This window comes from Pocillopora verrucosa, chromosome 8 (genome assembly GCF_036669915.1).
Source record: "Pocillopora verrucosa isolate sample1 chromosome 8, ASM3666991v2, whole genome shotgun sequence".
Lineage (NCBI taxonomy): Eukaryota > Metazoa > Cnidaria > Anthozoa > Scleractinia > Pocilloporidae > Pocillopora > Pocillopora verrucosa.
In genome coordinates, this window is record NC_089319.1 from 13,941,605 (window position 1) to 13,967,622 (window position 26,018).

The 26,018-nt window shown below is 37.2% G+C and overlaps 3 protein-coding genes across 3 annotated transcripts; 1 reads left to right on the top strand and 2 right to left on the bottom strand.

Annotated features, from left to right (window-relative positions):
* Positions 1-53: 53 nt before the first annotated feature.
* On the bottom strand, positions 54-9,277 carry LOC131798563 (peroxisomal membrane protein PMP34-like). The gene is made up of 9 exons (XM_059116223.2): positions 9,074-9,277; positions 8,124-8,184; positions 7,317-7,383; positions 5,896-6,050; positions 4,682-4,807; positions 3,762-3,907; positions 2,628-2,726; positions 1,920-1,981; positions 54-1,796 (listed from the first exon to the last, which is right to left on the bottom strand). Exons 1-9 carry the CDS (start codon positions 9,200-9,202, stop codon positions 1,658-1,660), a joined length of 984 nt encoding a protein of 327 aa, XP_058972206.2. The 5' UTR covers positions 9,203-9,277; the 3' UTR covers positions 54-1,657.
* Positions 9,278-9,361: 84 nt separating this feature from the next.
* On the top strand, positions 9,362-15,899 carry LOC131798614 (WW domain-binding protein 2-like). Its single transcript, XM_059116309.2, has 10 exons — positions 9,362-9,473; positions 9,558-9,663; positions 10,233-10,307; positions 10,563-10,623; positions 10,805-10,897; positions 11,102-11,275; positions 13,483-13,520; positions 13,806-13,887; positions 14,632-14,690; positions 14,926-15,899. Exons 1-10 carry the CDS (start codon positions 9,418-9,420, stop codon positions 14,974-14,976), a joined length of 795 nt encoding a protein of 264 aa, XP_058972292.1. The 5' UTR covers positions 9,362-9,417; the 3' UTR covers positions 14,977-15,899.
* Positions 15,900-20,581: 4,682 nt separating this feature from the next.
* On the bottom strand, positions 20,582-25,428 carry LOC131798608 (allatostatin-A receptor). Its single transcript, XM_059116301.2, has 3 exons — positions 25,360-25,428; positions 23,602-23,660; positions 20,582-22,476 (listed from the first exon to the last, which is right to left on the bottom strand). The coding sequence occupies exon 3, from the start codon at positions 22,448-22,450 to the stop codon at positions 21,470-21,472; it is 981 nt and encodes a 326-aa protein (XP_058972284.1). The 5' UTR covers positions 22,451-22,476; positions 23,602-23,660; positions 25,360-25,428; the 3' UTR covers positions 20,582-21,469.
* Positions 25,429-26,018: the final 590 nt, after the last annotated feature.

Sequence of the window (26,018 nt, forward strand, 5' to 3'; positions counted from 1 at the left end):
CATTAGATTTTCCTCTGACAACGGGATAGTGGTAAACATCATGTTGTGCCATACACAACCAAAAAGTCATTTATTAAAAGGAATATTTAGAATAAGAATTGCAATAGTTGGCACTTCATTTTAGCCTTGATCTCTTTTGAATTGTCATCCCCATCAACTCCAAAAATATTTAACCCTTTAACTCCCATGAGTGACCAAGAGAGAATTTTCTCCTTACGATATCGATACATTATCAACCAGATGAGTGATGAGAATAAAGAAAAATATCAATTTGGGGATAATAAATTGACCCAATACAAAATTCTCTGAACTAACATTATTAGAATTGTATAGTTGACAGTAAGGAGAATGACAAATTTGAACCGGGAGTTAAAGGGTTAAATGATTCTCGACAATGAAAACACTCGGAAGCCACTCCCTTTCACAAGCTTTCACAAAAAAACATAGTAAAACATAACACGCTGGGTTCTAAATGTATTCTACACGCTTCCCACAAAAGCCTTCACGCACATTGTGCTCCAAATGTTTTCCTCTCCTTTAGGCAAGTACATCTCAAACCCAAACTTGCCACGAACAACTTTCCCGCAGTCGAATCGACTCTTATGGTCACGTTTTACAACACCAGATTCTCTGCATTAATTTTTCCTTCCAGTACATTCACACTGAGCACGATGCACTTCACAAATATCCACACTCTAGCTAGCTAATAACGTTGATTTTCGACATAATCTTTTAGAAAAAAATATTTTTGTATGAGCAATCGCTCTTGTTCATTTCCCTCAAGAGACGTGCAGAGTTGAGCATTTCGCGATCGAACCAATCGCTTCAAGCACTTTCCATTGCCCCGGAAGTGGCTTTAATATTATTATCCTTCACTCGAGTGTTTTTAGCAATACCGTTAAAAAGAAAATGCTTCCCCTTCGATTTGGGCTCCATGTTGTTTACACCCAGCCAGCCCCTTTGAAAAAGACTTAATAAAAGATCCCAGAACTAGGAATTTACGACGTTTAATCTACAGACAAGGACTTAAACCAAGCCGGGCTAAAAAACTGAATCCCAGCTTGAAAAAAATGAAAAACGATGTTGGCAAAAGAATCTTATTAAGTGTAAGCCCTCTCTTTGAGGCAAACTTTATAAGCCGGATGAAAACATCAGTACCCTGCCCATAGCCACCGTACTGTGGATAATATTTGGCGCAGATCAGTCTCAGCTTGACGACATTCAGGCCCCTTAAAGACGTATCTGGATATATTGGAAAACGGAATTTTTCCTCCGTTTTCAAAACAAAACATTTGGACAGATGACGAATTGGAGATCAAGCTACTGAACTTGAATTTAGCTATAATAATAATGACATACGTTCACTACCCGCCATATTGATTTTCACTTAGGAAACGTGAACCAGGTTAAAGTAGACTAGATCAATGATGACACCATCTTATCCGAAATCCTCCGCTTTTGTTCGTCCAAAAAGTTCCTCTTCGGGAACCGGATTTAAAATCCTTCGTTTAAGATGCCCGAAAACGCCATGTGAATGTGAACGGAAGACTCCAAACGAGAAAAAAGGAACCGATTTTAAAAAGTATCGTGTGGAGAAGGCCTCACTCAACTCACTATGGAGCCAGTGACCATTGTTTCAAATTCATGTTCTCATTGTTCATCTTGAGGTCCTCCGAAGTAAACTAAAAATAAACGCAGCTATTTTTTCATAAGCAACAAACATCAAAGCTGCAGTTGCAACAGTTTGAAGCAACTTAGCCTCTAGTCCTTTATAAAGTCCTTTAAAGCCTTGTTCCCTGCAAAACAAACAAAGTCGCACTTCACAACTAGTTGTTACTCAACGTTGTAATCACAAACAAGCACTGCTGTGTAAAACCCACCACAACTGGAACAAATGAAGTCAAAACAAAGTGTCATACCTCACAAGTCTCGCCAAAAGAGACAGGATGTCTGCCTTTCCACCTGGCGTCTTGATTCCAGACTAAAAATAAAAGTATCTTCAGTTAGCATACATAACAACAAGAAAAATGGCACACAAAATATTAAGCCTGTCCCGTAATGTTTCAAGGAATAGCGCGTATAATATTGGGGAAAGATGTTTTCTGTCTTGTCACGTGCGTGGGACAAAGAAAAAATTCTGAGCTCCTATGAGGAATCGAACCTCGGACCTCTCAGAAACAGAGACTCTATATGGTGGGCAAAGTTTATTAAGAAGTTCTTATATGACACGCGTCCTGTATACTGCTAGGATCAGCAATGTCGATAGCGTCGTATTTTGTATATAGATTAAGAAAGATGGTAAGTTTTAAGCTTAGTAAAGAAATAGAGAACGATGTTTTTCGTCATGTCATGAGCGTGGGACAAACAAAAAATTCTTAGTCCACACGAGGAATCGAACTTCAGACCTTCGGATTCCGTGCCTAGATACTCCCCCTTCAGCCATAGAGACTTAATGGTAGGCAAGGCCCACTACGAAGTTCACAGAATATTGCTACTGGTCTCCCGGCTTCCACAACGACGCAAGCCGATGGACCCTGCTTTGCTTCTGTTCATCGTGTGTGGGCTACCTGAGCAGCTCCCCTTGAAACTGCTCACAGACACCACACTACATACATTGTAACACTTACTCGCTGCTTGCACTGAGCCACTTGGAGTGGATAGGTAAGAATAGTAGCCACAGCTTTAGCAATTGCGCCTACAGCAAAATATTGTCTCTTTTTAAGAGTCTGAAAGTAAAACATGAGTCTTAGAACAACCGCACAGCAGATCTTTACTAACTAGAGACAAAAAGTTTAAGTGATATTTACTTATCGCGGAAAAAGCAATTTTTGTTTACAAATCTGTTTTTTCTCAGCATGTACATTATCCATCGAAGTTCAGTAAAATGCTTTAAAATTTTCACTGTGTTTACATGAATCTGTCACACCCACCCCGCTTAATTTACAATGGTCTTACAGGTCATAGGATTTTCGTCAGATTCAAGGTGTGAATGTAATAAATGGCTTGCCTAACACTGTTCAGGAGCAGAGCCACACGATCAATATCACATGGTAGTAATTCAACCTCCAAAAATAAAAAAGACTATAGTTGATAGCCTAATACTTTACCAAAGATGCAATAGACTGTGTACAATAACAGAAAATGAAACTGAAGACGATTTAGTGATCGTGTAGTCTGATCGTCTCGATAACAGTAAAAAGGACTGCTCAGGCAAAATCGTTTTTAAAGACACGGATGGCAGCTGGAAGTTAAATGTTCTCATTCCTAGTGCTCACTACAACTTTATGCTCAGCACAATTTGGTTTGAGGTGCTAAAAAAACGACCTTACGGTAGATACCTTGGCATTAAAGCGCTACAATTAGTCTTATTCTACTTCTGGTTGCCGTCCGAGTCTGAAAAACGTCTCTGCTGACGTTCTCGCAGGACTGACGTTTTGACAACCCTGGCGAACTCAATTACAGAGTCAGTTTCAAAACAACATGGTCACTGCGTAATGAAACAACCGAACAAAATATACAATATATAGTAATTGCTTGTAAAGATGGATTCCCTTTTCAATTGTCGTCTCTTGTCGGTAAAATAATTAGCATTTCAGGCTCCACATCAGCAAGGGACAAGGGAGTTGTTCTCTCAACTTGTTTCCTTTCTTACTAACAAGACTGTAAACTATGTCTCTATCTTTTATCCATAACCCCCAATAAAAAAACATATGATATACATAATTGAAAAAATGCAAAGATGATGTTGTATGTGCACTGACCTTGTTATCTTCAGTCATCAAAAACTTCTTTATACCCTCATACACCATAAATTGAATAGCTGGATTACCAGCTAAAACAAGGGATGGCCCTGTACCGCTCCAAAGGGACATCACTCCTTCTTCTTTGCAAATCCTTTTCAATCCATCTGTAAACCAACATATCAAAGCATCATTTATGTGCATATCAGTCCTACTAGTAAAGCTACAAAATTAATGTTGCTTGCGTAAAAGGCCAGGGCAATACCAAGGACGCAGAACCATATTCAGAAAATGTTAATTAAAAAAGTCATGAAAAACCAATATTAAAGAAGTGAAATTAAAAGATAAGTTCTTTGGCACTTGGTGTTACAAAGATCAAAACAAACAAAGATTTTCATTTTAACAACAAGAACAGCGAGAATCAGCGAGACACTCAACCACAATGTCTGTGTCCAAATTTTAAGTCTACTGGTTTGCCATCAGCTCTTGTGCTAATAGCTCTGAGTCAATAGAAATCAGTTTTCATTTGAACATGTAGCTCAGAACAACCCAATGGAATTTTTCTACCATTTTCATTTACCCTCACTCAATACATTTTTCAATTTATTGTTAATAAAGGTGTAACAGTTCATTAAAAATGCACTGTAAGTCTACCCTCTACATCTAAACAAGTTGGGCAAAGCAGTTATAATAAATTAAGTTGTACCCATATCTGTATTGGTTTCGCATTGAAAGAATAGCCACACAACTTTTTCAGTCCAAGCAATGATGTTTTTAAAACCTCACTAACTTAGCCCATAAAGAATGTCATGATACTCAAAACGAGGTAAAAAAATTTCTTGCTTTCAAAGGAAAGTTTTGCTATTTGTTTGCTTGCTCAACCCAGGTATTTTTGGATGCAGTCACCTCTACTTTGCATAGACTATGAACAATGTACTTACCAATAATTCCTTTGTATCTTGCTGTTTTTGAACATTCAATTTCCTGAGTCCTAAATTTTGCTCCTTGTAATTTTAAGCGGGTATTTACAACCCATAGGGGCGTTGTCATAAGAACATTTACAATTCCTGAAAAAGGAAGCAGTAAATATTAATATGGTAGCAGCCTGTACATCAAGAATATGCTTTGGTTCACATTTATCACCAAATAACAAGAGAGGCAGTGAAACTCTGCAAAAAAAAAAACCTTAAAGAAATGTGTTGTGTAAATTACCAAAGACTGACTGAGCCATAGAGCAAATAAAGGACACATCTAGAGGAAGACTGCACATCAAAAGCCAGATCATGATTATGCTCAAAAAATTATCCAGATCAAACTTAGTTCAGTTTATGTAAAAAAGTGTGTCAACTTTGTCAGTTGAAACAATCCACATCCAAGTTTTATTCATAAGATTGTTACATTTGGTGGCATGCAGGATGAGACTTAAAATCAAGGTGGGGTGTGGGGTACAACTGACTAGTTATTGGCTGTTATCTACAAGCAGTCTCTCCTTTTTTCCACAGTCCATCTTGAAAGTAAAATGAACAAAAGTGAAAAGAATGTTTGTGGGTTGCGCTAAACTACTTTTTGTGCACCTCACTGCCAGAGTTCTGCATGGTGCATTTTCATCAATTTTTTTCTGCACTTTTTTTTCTCACACAACAGAGTTTGCTGAAAGAAAGGAATGCTCCTAGTCAAGCTTTTATTGAAACACAGCATGTCTCTCTTTGAGATCTCCTGGAATTCCCTCCTGTTGTAATGAGTCAGAATTAAGAAATGATTAAAGACCTACCACTACATTGAACTTCTACCAAATTATAGAATACCATGGAACACATGTCTGACCCACCTACCCTTCTGCACATTAGCGATGAAGCTATGCATATACATTTTTGAATACTATTTGGCACATCAAGTGGTTGAATACTGATCTCATGTGATCTGGATGTGATCCCCATGGCATTCTGTAACTCAGAAGAACTTTAATCAAACTCAATCTTTAAGAAAAGCCTCAATTCACTTCTCAATTCTCTTCTCAATTCTCCTGGACTAAAAACAAATTAACTCTCTGACTTTTTTCTGACTATGAAAGATTTTTCTGCTGTGACCTGTGCCAACCATGGTAGTACTCTGAATACACCTTTCAATGGAAAAAAGAACGCTGAAATGGCATTACCTGCTAAATATCCAAATAACAGATCTTGCAGTGATGTAGAAACTTCTCCTCTCCCTACAAATACTGCCTTAAGACCGTTGAAGGTATAAAAATAGAGAAAATTGGAGCAATAAAGGCTTGACAGGACTGGAAGGAGACCACGGTACAAAGAGTATCTGTAACACATCCAGACAAACAACGTTTAGTATTTTCTTAAAAAAGGCTGTGGTTATTCATCATGGTGAATAACAATAAAAGCTAAGTTTCCCATTTGTCTTACGATGTAGTTACATGTGCTGTTGATCGCGACGTTTCAACTGCATACTGCTAGTCTTCTTAAGGCAATGAGGTCACAACGACAAGGTGTACATGCTGTTTTCAATTTGGAGACTACGCTAAGGTCTCAGCTAGTACAACCAAAAGATGCTGTCAACCTGCCTAAACAAGATGGCGTAGTTTACAGGATTCCCTGTGAATGTGGCGAGGTGTTCATCGGAGAGTCTGGAAGACCCACGCAAGACAGAATTAAAGAGAGCACAATCGAGACATCTGACTCGCCCATACCAAGACCTCCACTGTTTCAGAGCATGCCCACAATATCAGACACAAGCCACTCTGGAACAAAGTAAAGTTTATTGATCATGACACTTATCACTACACGTGCAGGGTCAAAGAGGCAATTCATATAAGACTTCACCCTCACAACATCAACAGGGAGAGTGAAATAGAAATTCCAGAAGAGTGGATGCCCATGATAAAAAAACACAACAACAGGAGAGCTGTGTGGCAATGGACCACCAAGGGAGCAAATCACTGAGTGAAACAGCAAGGATCGAAATACACCAATCAGAGCTGTTGAAAAACAACTAATCACAGCAGAGCATCATGCTTTATAAGATCATGCATGACCAGTCAACCTCATCACCTGAAGAAGACTAGCAGTATGCACTCGAAATGTCACGATCTACATCACATGTGACTACATTGTGAAACAAATGGAAAACTTAGCTTTTAACATTCAGTATCTTTGCCATATTCTTTAAAATGTGATTTTCATTAATAATTAAAAACTGAAATTCCATATTCATTAAAAATTAAATGATTGCCAGTGTAAACCACATATCACATATCTGTAAGTTTAATTTAGATTGTTCAGGCAATGAATGTGCATTCATATGCTGATAATACTCTATGCAAAGGAAGAGCCTGCAAGTGTCTTACCATGTCACTACCAAAACCTTTCAGGAAATAACTTTGCAAGCAAGATATAATTGACATACTAGAGAGCAGAGTCTACAAATAGACTTTCACACTCTTTGTAGTCAATAGATGTAAGTGGCTGTAATTGTAATCACCATAATTACAGTGATAGTCTACAGATTTTGGTTTCTACTGAAAATATTATTGACAAAAGACCATAAATTGAATAATATCATACATACACTCCTTCCTCTTGAATTATGTCCATCAAAATATGTCCTGTGTTTTTAGCTTTTCTTTTATCATCAACTACAAAAATATTGTTGTGTGACAATGAAAACTTGATACACAGCCATGACAGGCAAAAATTTCAAAGACAAAGCTTAGATCAACCCTCTCCCCCATCCCCAAAGAAAAAAAATGGCTGCAAAAATAAGCACAAACATTCCTCAAATAAGTGCCCCCTCTCTATCTGCCAACAAGTTTTGAAAGTGTCCACTCCCTTTAAGTTGTAAGTTCTTCCTTCCCTCTCCCTCTGGTGGTCACATTTGCCACAGCAGTGTGTAATTATAGTATTGAAGTATTAGATTTACACATTCAAAACATGCCTTTTCCATATTATGGCATGTTGAGTGAGCAAAAAGATTACTATCTGTGATAAAAATGAAACCTAGAGATCAACTTTGTTTATTCATACTCAGTTTTTTTGGTTTTTTGTTTTCAAACCTACATCATCAAATTGCTGCAAAACAATCATATCTGAACAGTTTGTGAAATATCAAGTACCTTCCCTGCTCTAAACTACTACCATGTATACACACCTTTCCACCCACTTTTCATTGAATTTAAGTTTATGTCTGCAGCACTTATCAAAGGTTCAAGGTATTTCAGCAAGTTTCAGTTTTAAGTAAACAGTTACACCCACTTATGTAAGAGCTGAAATTGTATCAACCTTATATCCTCTAAGAATTTTTATAACATACTATTTTCCCTCCCTTTATATTTGAGTAACCCACCCCTAATTCCAGAGCCACAAAAGAATAACCAACCTTGAAGTCTGGTTCTTGCAGTATCTAATGGAAAGAACACTGTCATAGCTGTCACACTTCCCTGTTTAAATAAAATACTATTCAGTTCATCATTGCATAGTGGTAGGTTAGGCTTTGTACCATTAACCCTGAATAATTTTTTTTTACCACATTCACATATGTCTGCTAGAGTAAAAAAGAATACTAGTCCCTGGAGAAAGATCATTTGCAACAGGTTGGTTGTCTAAGTAGCTTTTTTCACTCCTTGTATGTAGTGTTAGGTTTCTTTTAAGGAATAGTCAGAGCAATCAGTCGTTATGCCGTTTGTTACCAAAAAGTAATTAATAGGAGATTTTTGCTTTCAGAGAATCTGTTCTACCTTTCCACTCAGGTATGGTAGTTTCACCATAGCTAGGACATTTCCAGCTGATCACTAAGCTGGGGAAAGGGGATATGGACAAAATTTCCCCACTATACAAGTGCAAATCTGTAGAATTGTCACCACTATGAAGTAACATATCAATCAATTCAAAGCCTCAAAATCCCCCTCCCCAGACTTTGAAGATTGGGTTGTTCAAATTCCAGCCACCACCACCCCCCCTCCCCAGTAGGTTACTTAAGGGGGGGTTGAAGCTGCCAATTGCCTTTTGAGAACCTCTGTAGCACAATGTTGATGGATTCTTGCTCGATGGTTCACGTCTTAAAGGTTATAAAAAACTATGAAAGGGTCGACATTAAAATTTCCTTTATTGCATGCGAAAATATACGCGGATATTTGTCCTCAGACATCACCTGATCTGGGAAGTAACCGAAATAACCTGTGATTCGCATCATTCTTCGCATCCTTAGAATATTCAAGCATTTTTAAACCGAATGGGCCCTATCATACAATCAAAAAAAGTGTGTCTACATTCAGTGCGGACGAAAACACATATGCTGTCACAAGTTAGCCATGTGTATGATGTACTCACCACTGCGCCGGCAAGAGCGTGCACAAAGTTCTTGTGGGAGAATAACATTTTGAGTGTAACAGGTAGATCCAATGCCGGTAAAATAGGAACCATATCATTGAAGCTTACAGTTTTGGAAAACAAGGTCATTTTTGCTTATAAAATATGTCTGCAATTAAACATTCATTCAAAGAATTTGTTTCGGAGGTTGCGTAATGGTGAATAGCCGAGTTACGAACTTAGAGCCGACAATGTTTTTGGTCAGCACTAACGCTTAAACTTGGCTACCAAGCTCTAAAATGACGTCATTTAAAATATAGCAAAGGCGAAAATTGTGACGAATTCTTAAAGCGATAGCGAGAAGTATGTCTATGAACAAAGTTGTTTGCTCAAATGGGCGGCTTACTCTTCATGGAGACTAGTAAGTAAACTTAATCACATTTAAACTTGGGCGCTAGTCTGTTGTAGAGATGGATTTTGGACAATATACGTTGTCTTTTATCAGTGTGATATACCATCAAGATGGCGTCGAGTTTGCTCTGGAAGGCGGTGAAATCCCTGGTTATTTGAAAGGCTCAAAGAAAGGAAATATCTTCATTACCATTCAGAAAGTAAGTTCTAAAAGATCATATATTTGATTTATTTTACATACACAGCTATCCATCATAGGGGACTTACGTTGCAACCGATTTTGATTAATGCAACTGTTTGAAACATGTACGTACTGTCAAGTTTCGCAATGGTGATTGCAAGCGGGTAGTCGTAAGCTTGCTGGCTTAAGTATAATCTACATACTGGTTGAACTCATTATTTGTTATTTGTTTAAATAGAGCCTGAAAATTAGCAAACCTCGTTGCACTAAGTTATTAAGGTATTCAGTCGATGTTATTGATAATCAATCTTAATCGATATCGATCAATACTAGATGTTAATATATATCACACATGTGAATAGTTCTTTTAGCGTATGCTGATTGGCCAGTTCGGAACTATTTACCTCCACGCAGCTAATGAGAAAAAGTCTCTGTTCAAGAGTTCAATTCTGACCATTTTCAGTTTATTGAAAGAAATACACTTTACACTCATGGGGTGATGAGGTGTTTTTGTTCTTGGGTTTTGGTACTTTTTAAATCAACTCTTTCCTTTGCTGTTTGTATTTACATAGTGTTATCATCTTTCAGATCATATTTGCCCCTACAACTGGATGCAATTATGGTTCATTTTCAATGAATTTCCATAGTATTCGAAATGTGGAGGTTAGCTTTTCTGGATACTATTCTTGTTATTTTATGATGAAAAAGTCATAACATGGTAATTTTAAAATATTTTAGATAGCATCAATCTCCATGACAACACAGAGGTACTCATTGAGTTTTTTAGCTCAATCTTCTTTGTCTTTTGTGAGATTTACTCATTTCAGTATGTGCTTATCTGGAAACATAAAAAATGTATTTTTACAGAAGGCTTAATGAAGCTCTCAAACAACTAATGCTCTGTTAAATACTTTTAAGGTCAAGCAACCCATGTTTGGTGCAAATTTTGTGAAGGGGGATGTAATTTCTGAGGCAGATGGTAAGTAAAGAGTAACCTGTTCTAAATCATACTAAAAAACAGCTAAACAGTCAAACTTAGGGAAGTGTTGGGGTAAAACAAGCTCTTTTTGGTGGATAATTGAGTTACCAGCTTCAAAGTATGGAAGATACTTGAAGTTCTACCTCAATTTTGTCCTGAAATTTTTCTTATTTCTTTTCAGGTGGTTGGCATGGTAGAGGAACTTTCAAAGTAACCTTCAATAGTGGTGGAGCTATAGAATTTGCTGAACACTTCAGAGCTGCTGTTGCTAGTGGTGAGTTAATTAATTACACAGGGTTTCAATAGAACCTGTTCACTGGTGGTCAACTACCACTCAAACAATGAGTTTGATAAACTTGCTTGATAAAAATTTTAGAAAAATTTCTTTACCGAGGCAGAGTATATATATTTTATGGGTGTAAAATTTTTATGAAAATGCATGTTTATTTTACTGAACTACAAGTAAATGTTTCTGTAGTCCGTAGGCCTGGGTCACACCCTCCACCACAGGCACCTGGGCAGCCAGTGATGATGAACGGAGGCAACATCTACAACAATATGTACCCAGCTCAATCTGGCTATTATGGAGCCCCTGGGCAGGCATTCTACCCAACTCCGCAACCTGCAGGATATGCTGTCTATCCACCTCCAGGTACAGTCTTGTTACTGTTTGTCCTATATGGAAATTTAAACCATAACTATTTTTTAGTTTTGGTGCTTAGAATTGAATGACATGGCTACCTTTTAAAAATAAGAAACTCAGTCTACATGTAATTAGATATTCCAACAGGGCTGTACAGGGATTGAGAAGAAATTCTTCCCTATCATTTTTCCAAGCCAGTAAGTCTTTGAATTTGGTTTGAATGTGGGTAATGAAAATTTATGGAAATTACTGCGATAAATCTCCTGAAAACTACATTGCCAAAAAAATGATTGAGTGATTAACATAAAAAATAAGTCCTGAAAAAGATCATAAAAAGTTGTGGAATTTTCTAACTGTTGGGCTTTCAGTGTCAATTCAAATATTTAGTTGGAGTGTAATTTTAGCATCTTTCAGGGCCATGACTCAAATGGGACAAAATTTGAACCGTTTTTTCAAGTGTGGCATGTGTGATGCAAAAAACTGATTTTATTAGACAAAAATTGTTTGTGTGCTACAGATGTGTTCTCCCTTTGTGAAAATCTTTCTGTGACAGCAAATTCCAAGATTTCTTGGTTTAAGGTTACTCCCTACCTTCGGAGGCCAAGAAAATAGTTTTTTCTTTTATTTCATTCAACAGAATTAAAAAATTTAACCTAACATTCCCATTAAAAAATTCTGAAATCTTTAAAAGCACCAGAGTTATTTAGAAAAATGTATTTTCAAATAAAAGTTAATGAATCAGGAAGGTGTCATAATCTTGTACCTGAAAAATTTTTGCTCATGAAAAAGTTAAAAGTGAAAGAAAGTCCAGTTAAAAAAAAAAAAAAAAAAAAGAAAAAAAAAAAAGAAAAGAAGAAAACAGGCCCAAAGAAGAGAGAAAGAGTACCATTCTGTAACAAAAAAAAAAATCCGTCGTGAAAGTGACTGGTACTGGCAGAACTCCGTGCTGGTGTCCAGATTTGAACAAAGAAGTCCCTGTCAAACCTTAATTTGTCAAACATAATGTAAGAAACTAGGTTTCTTTTTATTTATGCAAGTACTCACTGTGATACAAAGCATTTACAATCGCCCTGAATTGTAATTTTGAAAGCTGCGTGTTGATTCGTTGTCTTGCTTCTCAGTGCATTTCTGGTTTTCCATTTTTGCCGTAGGTTTTTCCTTTGTCTTTGGCAACTTTACCCCCTTTTGTATTGTCCTCCTCAATGCTCCACTGAACAATTAAGATAAAAAAGACCTGTCTGCAATGGTTTACTTCTCCCAGGAAATCTTGATCCATCATCAGTGGTGTCAGAAGGTCCCGTTATCCCATTGGTTTGCAGTTTCAGGGGGGCAAGATAATCTCCTTTGATTTTGGGACCAATACATCTGCTTTGAGTGAGTTTATTCGGTATTTAGATTTGACCAATTTTGGTCATATTTTGCCAGAACATTCCAGGAACAATGACAAATTAAAGGGTGTTGGGAAATATTGATATTTGAAATATTTTTCCTGTGGCATCCATTTATGCAAAATGCCTGGCATATTTTTAGCTACACCTACTTAAGATACCAATATCTAAACAACCAATCAGACTATTGAAAAAGCTAGACACCCTTCTGTTGATTGATACCTAACACCCAATAAATTCAATAAAAGAACCCATGGTCATTTCACACTTTACTGGCTCGTGACACTTCCTTAAAGGAAAACTTGCTTAAAATATATATATATTGTAAACTGCAGTTATTAGCCTTTCTTCAGATATATTGTGTGTGAGGATTTTATTGAAACTAACGCATATACAAATTTTCTCCCGAAGGACACCTGCAAAGGTGTTAAAGTGGTTTATAACAGCTGTATTTTTTGTGAGAGAGAACCATATCAACCCAAACACCTGATTGCCAAAAGCAGCTCTTTTTCTCTGTGACAGGACAGGGGTTACACTCAGAGGGGTTATTCATGACTAGTTTTGCAATAAAGTTAGGATTTACAGCACTGTAGCTCTACATGCAGTGGTGGATCCTTAAGCAAAAGGAAGGGATATCTTATGTGGTCTCCAAGAATTTGGTTCAGCCACAGTATTTTGTATTTTTCTCTTCTTTTGAGACACCTCTATCATACAGGGTAGCTGTACAATACTAAAATAAAATGGAGTCCCAGGTTTCTTGTTACGGACATGTTTCCCATACAGAAATGTGACAAGCCACATTCTAATTCTGACTTACTTTTATTTTAGGTGGTGTAATGAGTCAGCCACCACCATACCAGCCTCATGTAAGTTTCTGTTTCTGTGAGGCTTTAATCAGATTTTAATTCAAGAATAATGACAGCTACTTTTATTATTTAGCTATATCTTTAACAGCTTTATGAGATTACTGAATCATTGCAATGCAGTGAGACTTGGACACAATAAACCCTTGAAGACTGAATTTGGAATTTTCTAGCACTCCTAGATGTAATCTTAACAAGACCTAGCAAGCCTATCTCCTTCCCAAAAGTTGCTATCATTCAAACTTGTTATTTAAGCTTGAAGTTAATCACTAATTGACTTTTCTTCAGGAAAATCCCCCACCATACCCAGGACAGGCTCCACCCTCTGCACCCCCTCCTACTGATGGCAGTTTTAACTATTCATTTGGAGGTTAGTGGTCTCTGAGTCTGAATAGCTTCACTGCTAGGCGTTGATTCAAATGTAATTGGATACAGTATTCACATGTACATTTATACTTGCCCCTGAATAATTTCAACATTTTTCCAAACATGTTCATGTCTTAAGAAAGCCCCACAATAAATAAAAATCAGCATATTAAGAGGGAAATCAGAAGGCATTAAGTGGTGCAGATCTGGATTTGAGTGAAAATAGTGGCAGATCAATGGATTTGGCCATCACTTGGCATGTATCACTAGATTTTTAAAATATGCTCTTTCATTTAGTTCCCTAGACTTTATTTTGGGGTAAATAGTACAATGTATGTACTATGGGGTGGAAATTTGTTTCTTTTGATGATGTAAATTTTTGCAGCAGCCTTGGTTTGTAGTCTCACAAATTGCCTTTGCTTCTGTAAAATAAGTTTTGGAACTTTTGCGGTGTGTGTTTCCAAGAGAATACAAATTGGAGGAAGGGATTGGAAAGTACCTTATTAGGCCATGTCAATATACCCCTGTACAACTCTGTACCAGCAGAGTAACAAGTGTGGTGTTAATTTTGGGTGCTTTCCATGAAGTCCCATCAAATCTACTACAGAGCCGTTTTCTCATCACTTACTTTTGTGTGAATTTTTTTTTATCTTCAGTCATTGTCTGATTGCATTAAGTGGTATGCTTTGTGTAAATAGAGCAAATAGTGACATAACCTGTGTTGTACATATTATGATACCTTTAACAGATGCAAAAGCAAGAGAGGTTTACAGCACTGGACAAAACGTATATGTACCAGCCCCTCAGGTATGTGAAGTGAGGATAACCTCTTGAATATCGGAAAATTCCTCATTTTTATTTCACACAAAAACAAAAAAGGAAGGCAGTCTATCGATAAATCTCAATCTGTTGGATAGCGTAGTACGTTTTGTTAACACTTATCCGCTGGGTGGCGAAGTATCCGTTAGATCGCTTATACCAAACTTTGAACAACTGTACGCTGGCTAGCAACTTAGGTATATATATTTTTCTTTTTTTATAGCCTCCACCTCCCTATGCGCCACCCCCTTATACTGACAAGAAGAATGATTAACTGAAGATAATGCAGTCATGGAACAGAATATGCGATGAAGTCCAATAAAGTAATTTAAGTTTTGATGGTAAGAACCACAGGTCATGACCCAGCCACTCACGAGGATCGTGCAACTGTAATTTATGTTAATCATCATTCTAGTTGATAAATGAATTCTTCTGAATTTGCTAAATACTGTAGAAATGAATGAGGTAGTCAGATTGTTGATCGATAAGGTATATAGTTTAATAAGGTAAATAGTCCGAAGTACTTTAATCTAGTCTTTAGGGAAATTTATCCTTATTATCATAAAAGTTAAATAAAAAGTGACAACACACAATGTAAAAGAGTGATGCAAAGGAGCGCTTTTGACTGTCGTAAAACCTGGATCAGAGTACGTGGTCACATTAGCTAAATGGAATAAAGGAAAATGACAAAAAAACTCAAATTTAATAACATGTTATATACAGTACTTCAAGCACAGGAAAGCGCGAGTGATTATGTCTTTGTTGGCTTTATCTTGAATCACTTTGGCTGAGATGGTGGTGTGAGTTTTTGAGATTGTCACTCTACTCCTGTTTCCAAGTACAGTTTTTGCTACGTTAGGTAAAAGGAATACAGGTATCACTAGTTCGCAGCGTTCGGAGAGGTTTATCACTTTTGAGATCCCAGGAGACTGTGGTGCAGCACTTTAAATGACACAGTTATGAATGGTGCTTGAAAGAGAGAGTAGAGAACTTACTTGAATTTCTTGACTTGGGTAAATTCCACATTAGAAGATTAAATGTTGAGGTTTTAAACCTTGTGATTTCAAGCTTAATTCGCAGGTAGTGGTTGCCAAGTTTATGTAGATTGCTATTTGCCCGTGAAGCAATAATCACATTGAGTTGAAGAAACTGACGAAGAAGCTTCTGATAGGAAAAATACTTAATATTTTGGTTGAAGTCTTCGTAATTTTTTTTTGTCAGTTTTCAATGGCTGTAAGATTTTTCCCGTCTGGCTTGTAAAATGAAACACTTTCTCCATTGTTTGTTTAGTTTATAGATGTCGGTTTCTGAATTAACCTGGCGCAATACCCTCATACACAATTTAATACCTTGAACAATATCAGAGTCGTGAGCTCACCGAAGCACAAACCAACCCAAACTTCCCCGTGGTTTCGACACGAGAAATGTGAACATTTCTTCTTTGCAAGAAAAAAGTGCTCCTGAAACCGGATGATTTTTGTCTCCACAATTAAAAGGTATGCATTGAAACTACTACTTGCCGCGTTTTTAATTCAGAAGAGAAACTAGTTCCCACTCAACGATTGTCCTGAACTCAAGGTGTAGTTTATATCGCTGGCAGCGCCCATGGGTAGTATGAAGCAAATCCTGTGTTCTGATTGGCCACGCATCGGCTTGGATCCTGCGCAAAGAAAAAAGTGCTTGGAGCGGACATGAGAGGACGTAGGTTTTAGACATGAAGTCCCAAAAGGCGGTAGAGGACAGTGAAAACAAAGAAAACAAGCTACTCTCGTGGGTTTACTGTGCCAAAAACATAGTTGGCTTTCTTTCCCGGCGTTCGAAATAAACGTTTCATTCTTGATTACTATTAACGCAAAATCTTTTTGCGTTGACTAATCGAAATGTGTATCAAAATCCTTTTTTGACCAAGCCCGTCGGGTCAAGATGGTTGAATATTAGCCTCATCCTTTCTTGGCATCTATATGCATCAGTGCGCATAAAAGAGACTCGCTTGCTCAATTACGCATATACCGTGCGCGGTTTCACCGGTTCAAACTGCGTGCTTTTTCAAAGGACAGAAGCAAGGTAAGTTGCAGTAGGCTGACATTCTGACTTTTTTCCCAGACTCTGGATCTGACTCAAATTATACATTTATTATGGATCAGACTGACACACGGAACGAACATTTGTCAGTACGGAGGCTATTAATAATGACAAGAGTAGCGATAACTCTCTTGAAGCTGACACCCCCGTGGGTAAGATGAGGGAATCATGTGTTCTGATTGGCTAATAAGTAAGTCCGTCTTGCGTGCTTTGAACCCGTAGAAGAAAAAAATGCGTGGAACGGCGCAGAATTTTCGCGATTTTTGGACAGTGTCGACGATGGAGTCGCAAATTGTGGCAGAAGATGTCCATCTTAATTAAGTGAAAAAGAAATGTATAAAATGTATAGAAGCGAGAGGGGGAGGTATTTCAAAAGCTTTGGAGTAAAGATAAACTCATTCACCGGCTTTAAACCTATGGTTTTGAGAACGCAGTTTTCAAAATACTTAAAAATATTTCGTCCGACAAACAGAGACTTCCTCAAGGGATTTACGAAGAAAGAGAATATACGGAGCACGTGTATTGCTAAAAGCTTAAACACGACACCTTTGGCAGCGAATATCTACCAGTAGTTGACAGACCAAATATGTGTATCTGAAGTATTTTTGCAAGGTTCGCTAATGCTTCCGAAGGGACCACAGTTTTAGCGCTGGTTGTTCTATAGGCGCCCAAAACACTGCGACACAGTGGCCGGGCTCGAGTCAAGAGGGCTCTGGAAATGAGAGTGGTAATATTACACAGAAACTACTAGAACACAGGCCGCCCCAAGCTCCAGCTGTGAGATGACCATCTTGCGAAATAAGATCCATGCTGAAATTATAAGAGTTTGTATGGGATTATTTCCGACCACTCCAAGAAATCAAAAACAATAAGTAGAATTCTCAATAAAAATACCTTGCCTTACTTCCACAGTGCATCTCTTGTTTTCTGATCGCTCTGTTGAAAAGAACCCATTTTAGCGAGTTATCCATTTCGAGGTTCACTACATTCTTAAGAAAAGCCGTTTCTTATTTACGAAGTAAGTTATGGTATTTTTATGGAAAATCTGACATTTTTTTTTTATAATTTCTTAGAGCAGTCTTAAATATTCCCATACAAACTCTTATAATTTCGCCGTGACTCCTATTACGCAAGATGATTATCTCACAGCTGGAGCTTGAGCTGCCTGTGGGCTTTTCTTATGTATGTAGTAAACCTAACAGTCGTAAATATTCCCATACAAACTCTTATAATTTTGCCATGACTCTTATTCCACAAGATGATTAAGTTGGAGCTTGGGCGGACTGTGCTCAAGAAACAACCCATGAGCTACATGCGACTGATCTCCAAACACAAAATGTTTGGTGAGTATTGCTCTAATACATGATGTGGCAAATAGACTTCCCTGAGTGAGCTGTGGGGTGTTGGCTGTGTGTGAGAAAACTATGAGCATCCTACTTCTAAATTAGGTGCCGACTAAACAATTGTGATGTGTAATTGAATTGTTGTTGGTACTTTCTCAAGCTACAGATATGCTGCCTCAATGGGTATTTTTATCCTTGTAACACAGGGTTGTTTTTTTTTTGGCATCTACGGGTACTGCAACACCATCTAAAAGTCTGCCACCCCACCAGTACAGAACAGTATAATATTATCGATGTGTAATTATCATCTGACTCAAACCCTGTACGCTTCGAGCTGTTTGAAGACGATTATCAACTTGGAGGCAACATTGCCGACTTGTGAAATATAGAACTAGACTGAATCATTTCGATCAGCTAAATGCGAACCATTTTATTGACTGCAGACCCGAAAGAGGGCAACCGAGTGTAATGTGACATTATCAATGATGTAATAATTCACCAACTCAAACGCTGTAAGCTTTGAGCTGTTTGAAGGCAATCTGCTACTCAGAAGCAAAGTAGCACACTATCAAAATGAAGATTAAAAATGATTCTTTAGACAGTTGTAAAGATATCTCGAAAATGTTGAAATTTCGCCGAGCAGATTGTTTTCGTGACCACAGAAGATGCATTGCGAAAGTGGACAACTAATTGTTATATGACGGCTGTCATGGTCATGGTTCATTAACTCAGCCCATGCAAACTTCGAGGGCAATTGAGAACAGTATGATATTATCGATGTATAATTTTTTCTTCACGCTTCGAGCTGTTTGAAGACGGTCATCAACCCAGAGGCAACATCGTGTACTGGTAAAACAAAGAATTAAACTGAATCCTTTGACCTTTGTTAAGACATTTTGAAGAAGGTGGCATTTCGGTCAACTTAATGCAACCTATTTTATCGACATATTCGAAAGAGGATGATCAAGTATAACGTGACATTAGTTATAATATAATGAGTCACTCAAACTCAAACGCTGTAAGCTTCAAGATGTTTGAAGACGATCAGCAAGTCGGAAGCAAAGTTTCATAATGATAACACGAACAGTAGTAATAAGGATTCTTTAGACAGTTGTTAAGATCTTGAAAATGTTGACATTTCGCTGACCCTAATACGCATTGTATCAGCGACTACATGCAGACACGAAAGGTACGAAAAGCATTGCGAAAGAGGACAACAGAGTGTTGTATTGTTTAGACGCTAAGAAGTAGCTGACATATTCAAGGATGATCGAAATGCGAATCAACAGAAAGTTGCCAGCTAAACATTGGCAACAACTTCAATTATATTACAACGAGTTCTCCATATAGTAGGTCTCATTTTCCTGAAAGTTTTTAAAAAGCTAACAACTCGGGAGAGGAATACGCTTTCATTTGCAGTAATCTAAAATTAAAAACTCAAGAAAGCAGGGTAGGTTCGATTTACTACGGATATCCTATTGCATGACAAAAGGTGTCGTAATAGGCTCCTGTAATACTATGTTGAAATAAACTGTTTTATTTGTTGTTGACAGAAATAAAACAGGCAAACCTTAATTTAGAAATGACCTGACTTATATTCTTCCATGTCATTGGTTTGTTGAGGAACTTAGTTGCTGAGGAGTAAGTTTCATATTGCAAACCAAATCTGATTGGTTGACACAGTAACTTATATCCCAAAGAACTAATTAAAAATGTATTTGAGATCTGATTGGTTCATTCAGGAACTAAGATACCTAAAATTTCAAGTACACATTAAAATGGTGAAGTACATATTTAAATGGGGATGTGTTTACTATATTTGTAATTTGTTTTTGTTTTTTTTTATTTGTGAATTGTGATTAAAGATGATAAGATCTTTCACATCCTTGTTCACAAAATTGTGTATTTAAACATGACCCTTGAACCATTTTGGTTTGCATGATGACTTTCGGGCTATTTTAGTGTTTTGAAAATGTACATATGGTTCTCAGCTGTGGTTAGGTTTTGACCAGGGTCTTACAGGAGATGGACTCCATATGGCTTGATAAAAGTTGTAAAACAGACCAGTAATGGTTCTTGAACAAGTAATATAAGACACTGTGTCATCTTTTGTGGTGTAACACTGATCAAGACTAGAAAAAGTAAAATATTAATTCAACATGGTTGCCTTAAATTTCTTGTGTATATGAAAGAGTTTTGAATATTATTCGTGGTGTGAAAAGCTTAATATTTTTAGTGACTGAGTTTTACAAAGGGTTGTAAGGGACCCTCTTTCCATAACTTCTGTAATGTTGCTCTTAAATCTGCTAGAATTAAAACAGGATTGGTTGCAAGAAGTGGCTTTATGACTGTCAATCCAGTCAAATGTTATAAACAACTAACAAAATGTAGCAAAGTATGATTTTATTATCCATATTCATGTGTACTTTCTAAAACAGAGAAAAAGGTCTTATGATATGTTATTTTCTTAATATGATGATTCATGGTGTAAGCCAGGCATAAGAAGTGACAGTAACTGCTCAGGAAAAACATATGATAATTATATAACTTTTTTCAAGCCTTAGCATAGAAAAAATTTAGCACACATCATGAATTTAGATTTTGTAAAATTATAAATGCCTTGTGGCATAAATAATCATGATATTCATTTGGTACAGAAAAAGGACATTAAACTTTTAGCAGGATACTCATGGGTATGAAATGTGTTATAATTTTTTTTTTAAAATCTAATTAAAAAAGAAGTGATATCTTTGCCTGATGTTACACAAAGGGAAAGAACCTCGTGTAAGAATTCTGATTAATGAGTGATTTAGAATTGCAAACAAAAGGGGGTAATCATGATCACTATAGACAAACTAATAGTTGTCAGTACATACTTGTTAAATATTTAAATTATGAGACAGTATTGCTATGTTACTGTGGAATGTTTTACAATTGTACACGTTTTGTGTTAGTATTTTTTCTTACTAAGTATTTGTAAGGCTAGTAATAGCTTTAATTGAATGACTCTGAAAAAGATTAATGAAACTTTAGATTCATCCCAAATCAATTCAAATTATTTATCTTAGAATAAGCTTTGGATGGATATGCAGTAACATGTGTTTCCCTCTCACTAAAGGTTCACCAGTTTAAGTGTTCTAGGATACCATACATCACAGATTAAAAACGTTTCATTGGAATACATGTTATCTCATGGATTAACTTAAACAGGGATACACTATTGCTCACGCTCTATTTAACTCACTCACTCACTTACTCATTCACTCTCACTCGCCCACTGATTCACTCACTCACTCGCTCATTCATTCACTCACTCACTCACTCACTCACCCTCTCGCTCGCTCACTCGGCAGTTGAAGGCACGTCCCGTTCCATTTCCATGGTGTCTGATTTGCCATCAACTGTAAAGCCACTATTTTTGAAAGGAGTGACCACGTTTCTTTTCGTGCAACAAATTAATTCCCCAAGATGCTTTCTAAACTTACTACTCTGTAGACTGTAAACGGTTGGGTTAATGCTGGAGTTGAAAACAATCAAAGCAGACGCAATAGCATGGTGAAATGGCTGTAAAGTGATAGTGCCAGTGAAACCTAAGAAGTAAATTAACAGCTCGGGGACCCAACACAGCACATACACAACTGTAACGAATATGACCATCTTGGTGACGCGTTTTCTGTATCGCAGTAGTGCACGCTGGGTACTTTCAGTTGTAGCGTTGTTCACAAACCAAAGACGATAAACCACCTTGGAATATAAAGCGGTCATGATGCTGATAGGGATAACACCTGCCACCACTGACCACCCAACAGTATATAGCTTAGCATAGGTTGGTTTGGAAAAGCTGTGTGCACAACCTTTGAATTCTTTGATGTATGTGGTAGCCAAAAATCCTGGGATTGCCCAAGTGAGAGACGCTATCCAGGAAAGAAGAGCGAGTACGACAATTTTTGTCTTTGTGAGTTTAATTTTCTGACTGTGGGGATGCAAAACAGCCCAGTAACGTTCAATTGATATGGCCACCAGCGAAAACACTGAAGCGACAGCACCAACCCACCCTGGTGTACCACCTGTTACTATCTTACAGAGCACTGCTCCTAACGTCCCTTGGGGGTGGGTGAAGGTTGGTGTTACTATGAATTGGATACCGATAAAAAAGGCGACCACTATGTCGGCGCTTGCAAGGTTTACGAGGAGGTAGTTGGTGGGTGTCTTCATAGACCTGTTACGTAGTACTACTAAGATCACTAAAGTGTTGCCAACCAGATTGAATATCACCAAAACTGAAAACAGCACTGAAAACCCAATGTACAGCGACGACAACATGTTCTTGACTTTCTTGATTTTGCTGCCTACGAAAAATAGATGTCAACAGGTTAAATAAGTCAGCTATCTTGGTCTCTTTACAAAAAAAGCATCGTGATAGCCGTATGTCGATGAAATCGAAAAAGGAATCATGTTAAGGAATAACAGTATATAGGTCATATAATCTTGAAGTTTAAGACCAAGGCGTGCGGAACGAACTTAATGGTCGTTGTTGTCAGTATTCACCCAATTGAATGTGATTTCTAAAGATACTTCTCAAAACAGGATGAGAATGTAAAACACCACGATCGTTTTTATCATACCCTCATTTAGTCGCAGCTTTAGACCAATAGGATCGCGCGTACTTCCTCATTTGTTTTATGATAGCTTATTGGTGACATTTCATAAATTGCAATTTCCTGTTCCTGAATACATTTAACCCTCTCAAGTTGTGCACAAGGTTATTTGGGTTTAGAGGCGGATAAATCAGGATGGATGAATCTTTGTTGTTGCATGCATCGTCAACTAATCCAATGAGACTGCAGAGTATAATTGTAAAAATGAGTAGTGCGACTGTCAAACGAATTCTACAACTAGTCATTCGATACATCTGTTTTTATCCCTGTGTTTACAGGATAGCTTTGCCTAAGGTGTTACTTTGTGATATTTTGTGCACTGTTTCTCCACTACGCTCAGATTTCATTCAGTCCTCACTCTTCGACGCTTTGGGCAATTCTCTAGACAGATCAGCAAGAGGGAGAGTAAATGATATGGTCTTTTTTGGCCAATTAGTGAAGCAAAGACTCAAGGAGCTGGAAACAGCAATTCACAGAGAGGATACTGTAATGGAGTTTAATTTACATCAGCTGAGCTTCAACTTGAAGAAGAAAGAAGAAGACTTATGACATGGTGTTATAGGCAGATATATCAATCAAAAGGACGAACTTCAATCACTCTAAGTTTCCCTTATCATGGCCACATAATGCCACACTGAGTGTTTCAAGAACTCGATTGACGAACTGCAGGTAACCTTATATCAAAATGACTTTTACTGCACAGTGATCGGGCGAAAAATTTCAAATACCTGAAAAATGTCCTTTAATTTGACTTACTTCAGCGAATCAAATTTAAAGAGCCAATGTGGGAAACCTTAAGGTAAGAGACATACTCACCTCTGTATCACACGCCTGGAGCAATTGGGTTCAGAGAAGCAACAAGCAAAAATGGACATCTACGAGGAAAACAGCCAACTTTTATGAACTTTAAACATCACGGAAAATCAAATCTTTTTTCACAAAAGATTTGCCCACGAGAAACAAAACATGAAATACGCCGCAATTACGGCTCTAGTTGTACAACATTGCGAAAATGCCACAAATACAACAACAATTCTTATAGTAATAATCAGATTAAGGTTCTCTATGAAACAATTAAATAGATTTTTATTACAAAGAAGAAAGAAAAATATAATCTTTTCAGTATCTGCCGCTGTTGTTGAGGTTCTATTTTACTTCATTAGAGGGATATCTGCGAAACAAAGAAATTTACTAGTGGAGTTATTGGATGAAAAAACAGGGTTACCGACAACTCTTGATTGTCACGGCTTAAAATTAAACATCATTATTGCAACTGATAGTGCTGGTTGAGTCGAAGTATATTTTCGCCCACATTTCTTTCGATCGAACGAAACACCCATAGTTACATGAACATTCAATTTGTTTTTTCAGGTTAGCTACTAGTACAATAACTCTGATAATTACAGCTGTTTCCCTTTTCGCCATTCTAAGGTGTGATTTAGGTCAAATTGCCACCATTGAAGCGAAATGTTTGGCAAATGGTAAAATTATTGTTAATCAAAAATTATATCGTAGTTCAATTAAATAACCCGGCAGAGCTTTTTTGATAACTTGTCAGTAAGTTTTAATTCATTTTCCAATTTAAATTACTTTCTTTTTTTTTTTTTTTCAGTCTGACTGACATAGTTTATGATAAACCTGTATGGCTAGTTCTATAGTGCGTCACAAGTCTAATAATCAATCAACAAAATTAGGAGCTTTTCCGGCATTAATACGAATAGACATCTCGTTCTGCAATGAATTTACAAAAGGGAAGTTTCTCTCGTCTTAGCAGGTTAAATAAATCAAATTATTTACTTCGCTTTCACAATGCAATACCAACAGATATAAAGGTCCATACACAAGATAATTGACTGAACCGTTTTAAATTGCCGCGTTTTCCGTAGTGCGCTAAGTTGAAAACAGATCGTAATCAACTGTGCACATTTTGTCGGCTGAAGTTTTCTTTTGAAAGGAAAGCGCACATTTGCCGGGCAAATAAATAATAAGTTAACAAACGAAAGAGGATTTACACTTATAGTTATCCAAATATTCTACCACAAACCCGGCACAAAAAATTAATTTGGGTCTTATGATGTTGTCAAGGAAGCGTCAAAATACGACGTAAAACTATTTTTTCGAGGCGAGGTTAGACGTAAAGATTAAAAAAATCTTCGAGCTTGATATTTGAGCCATAAGCTGCAATTCACAAATGGTTCAATTTTAGGCTTCAGTGTTCTTTTAAGACTTATAAGGACTTAATTTGTGATGGAGAAAGGCAGCACAACGAACGTAATGCCAATAACTTGAATTGAAAGGGAAGGTCCAAATTGTTTCCACACACCATTTTGCATTATCCTGAAAATGCGAATCAGAGGCGTATCTTGGTATTTGGATAAAAACTACCGCGGTGAAATGACTGCAATGAAATTGGGAGTGGGACAGCTATGATTTTCCTTTTGTCGCCCGTAAAGCAAAATGTTATTTAAGTTTATGGTAGTTGTCTTAACTTAGAGGAAGGCGGCAGGTAGGTTGGGCTGTCCTTGTGTTGCTTAGTACTGAATAGCTATTTTAACGAAAATTCTAGATACTCACACAAAGCTTGGTTGAACATCCGTTGTACACCTCGAGATGTTACCACAGTACCGTCGCACCAAACGTCCATGGAACACTCAAGTGGACTATGTATATGCTGCTTTATTTATACTTCGAAAAGAAAAGACGGAAACGTCGAAATCCAGCTCGTTCAGTAGACATTATCGTCATTACATCCTTGATTTGTTAAGATCCAATCGACCAAACCGGCGTGTGATCTCTTCAGGTGTGCCAATGATTTGTTTGGTAAACAACTCAGTCGCAATATCTTTTTTTCTTGTGATTGGCTGACGCAGGGGTTCAGCAATTAATAGAACTATCCGCCTAGCACAATGATGTACCCAGGAAGGAAGCTGTCTTTCAGTACTTTCGTTTCAAAACATGTCACGACTGGGGAAACTTTTACTAACAGAATTTACTATTACCTATTGTTTAAACACATATTTTAAAGAGAAGTAATGAGAATTCTTACTCGAACCTAAAGGAAATTTGAGTTTTGAATTAACATGTCCAAAAATATTTTCATATCGTAAACTATGTCAGCATTGTCAGAGACACGAAGAACAAAGCACAAATAGTTAGTTTTGGGTGAACAGTTCGCGCAAATTTATGTGTAATTTTAAAATGATCAGGTAGAATTAACTGCTAATTGGGCTGAT

Excerpts from the sequence above, each read along its gene's own strand:
- LOC131798563 (XM_059116223.2), bottom strand. The coding sequence starts at position 9,202 with ATGACCTTGTTTTCCAAAACTGTAAGCTTCAATGATATGGTTCCTATT. Across the intron at positions 4,808-5,895 it reads GTTATTTGGATATTTAGCAG|GAATTGTAAATGTTCTTATG; the intron begins GTAATGCCATTT and ends TTCCTTTTTCAG. Across the intron at positions 1,797-1,919 it reads CTTTTGGCGAGACTTGTGAG|GGAACAAGGCTTTAAAGGAC; the intron begins GTATGACACTTT and ends TTTGTTTTGCAG.
- LOC131798614 (XM_059116309.2), top strand. The coding sequence starts at position 9,418 with ATGTCTATGAACAAAGTTGTTTGCTCAAATGGGCGGCTTACTCTTCAT. Across the intron at positions 11,276-13,482 it reads TGCTGTCTATCCACCTCCAG|GTGGTGTAATGAGTCAGCCA; the intron begins GTACAGTCTTGT and ends CTTTTATTTTAG. Across the intron at positions 13,521-13,805 it reads CACCACCATACCAGCCTCAT|GAAAATCCCCCACCATACCC; the intron begins GTAAGTTTCTGT and ends ACTTTTCTTCAG.
- LOC131798608 (XM_059116301.2), bottom strand. The coding sequence starts at position 22,450 with ATGTTGTCGTCGCTGTACATTGGGTTTTCAGTGCTGTTTTCAGTTTTG.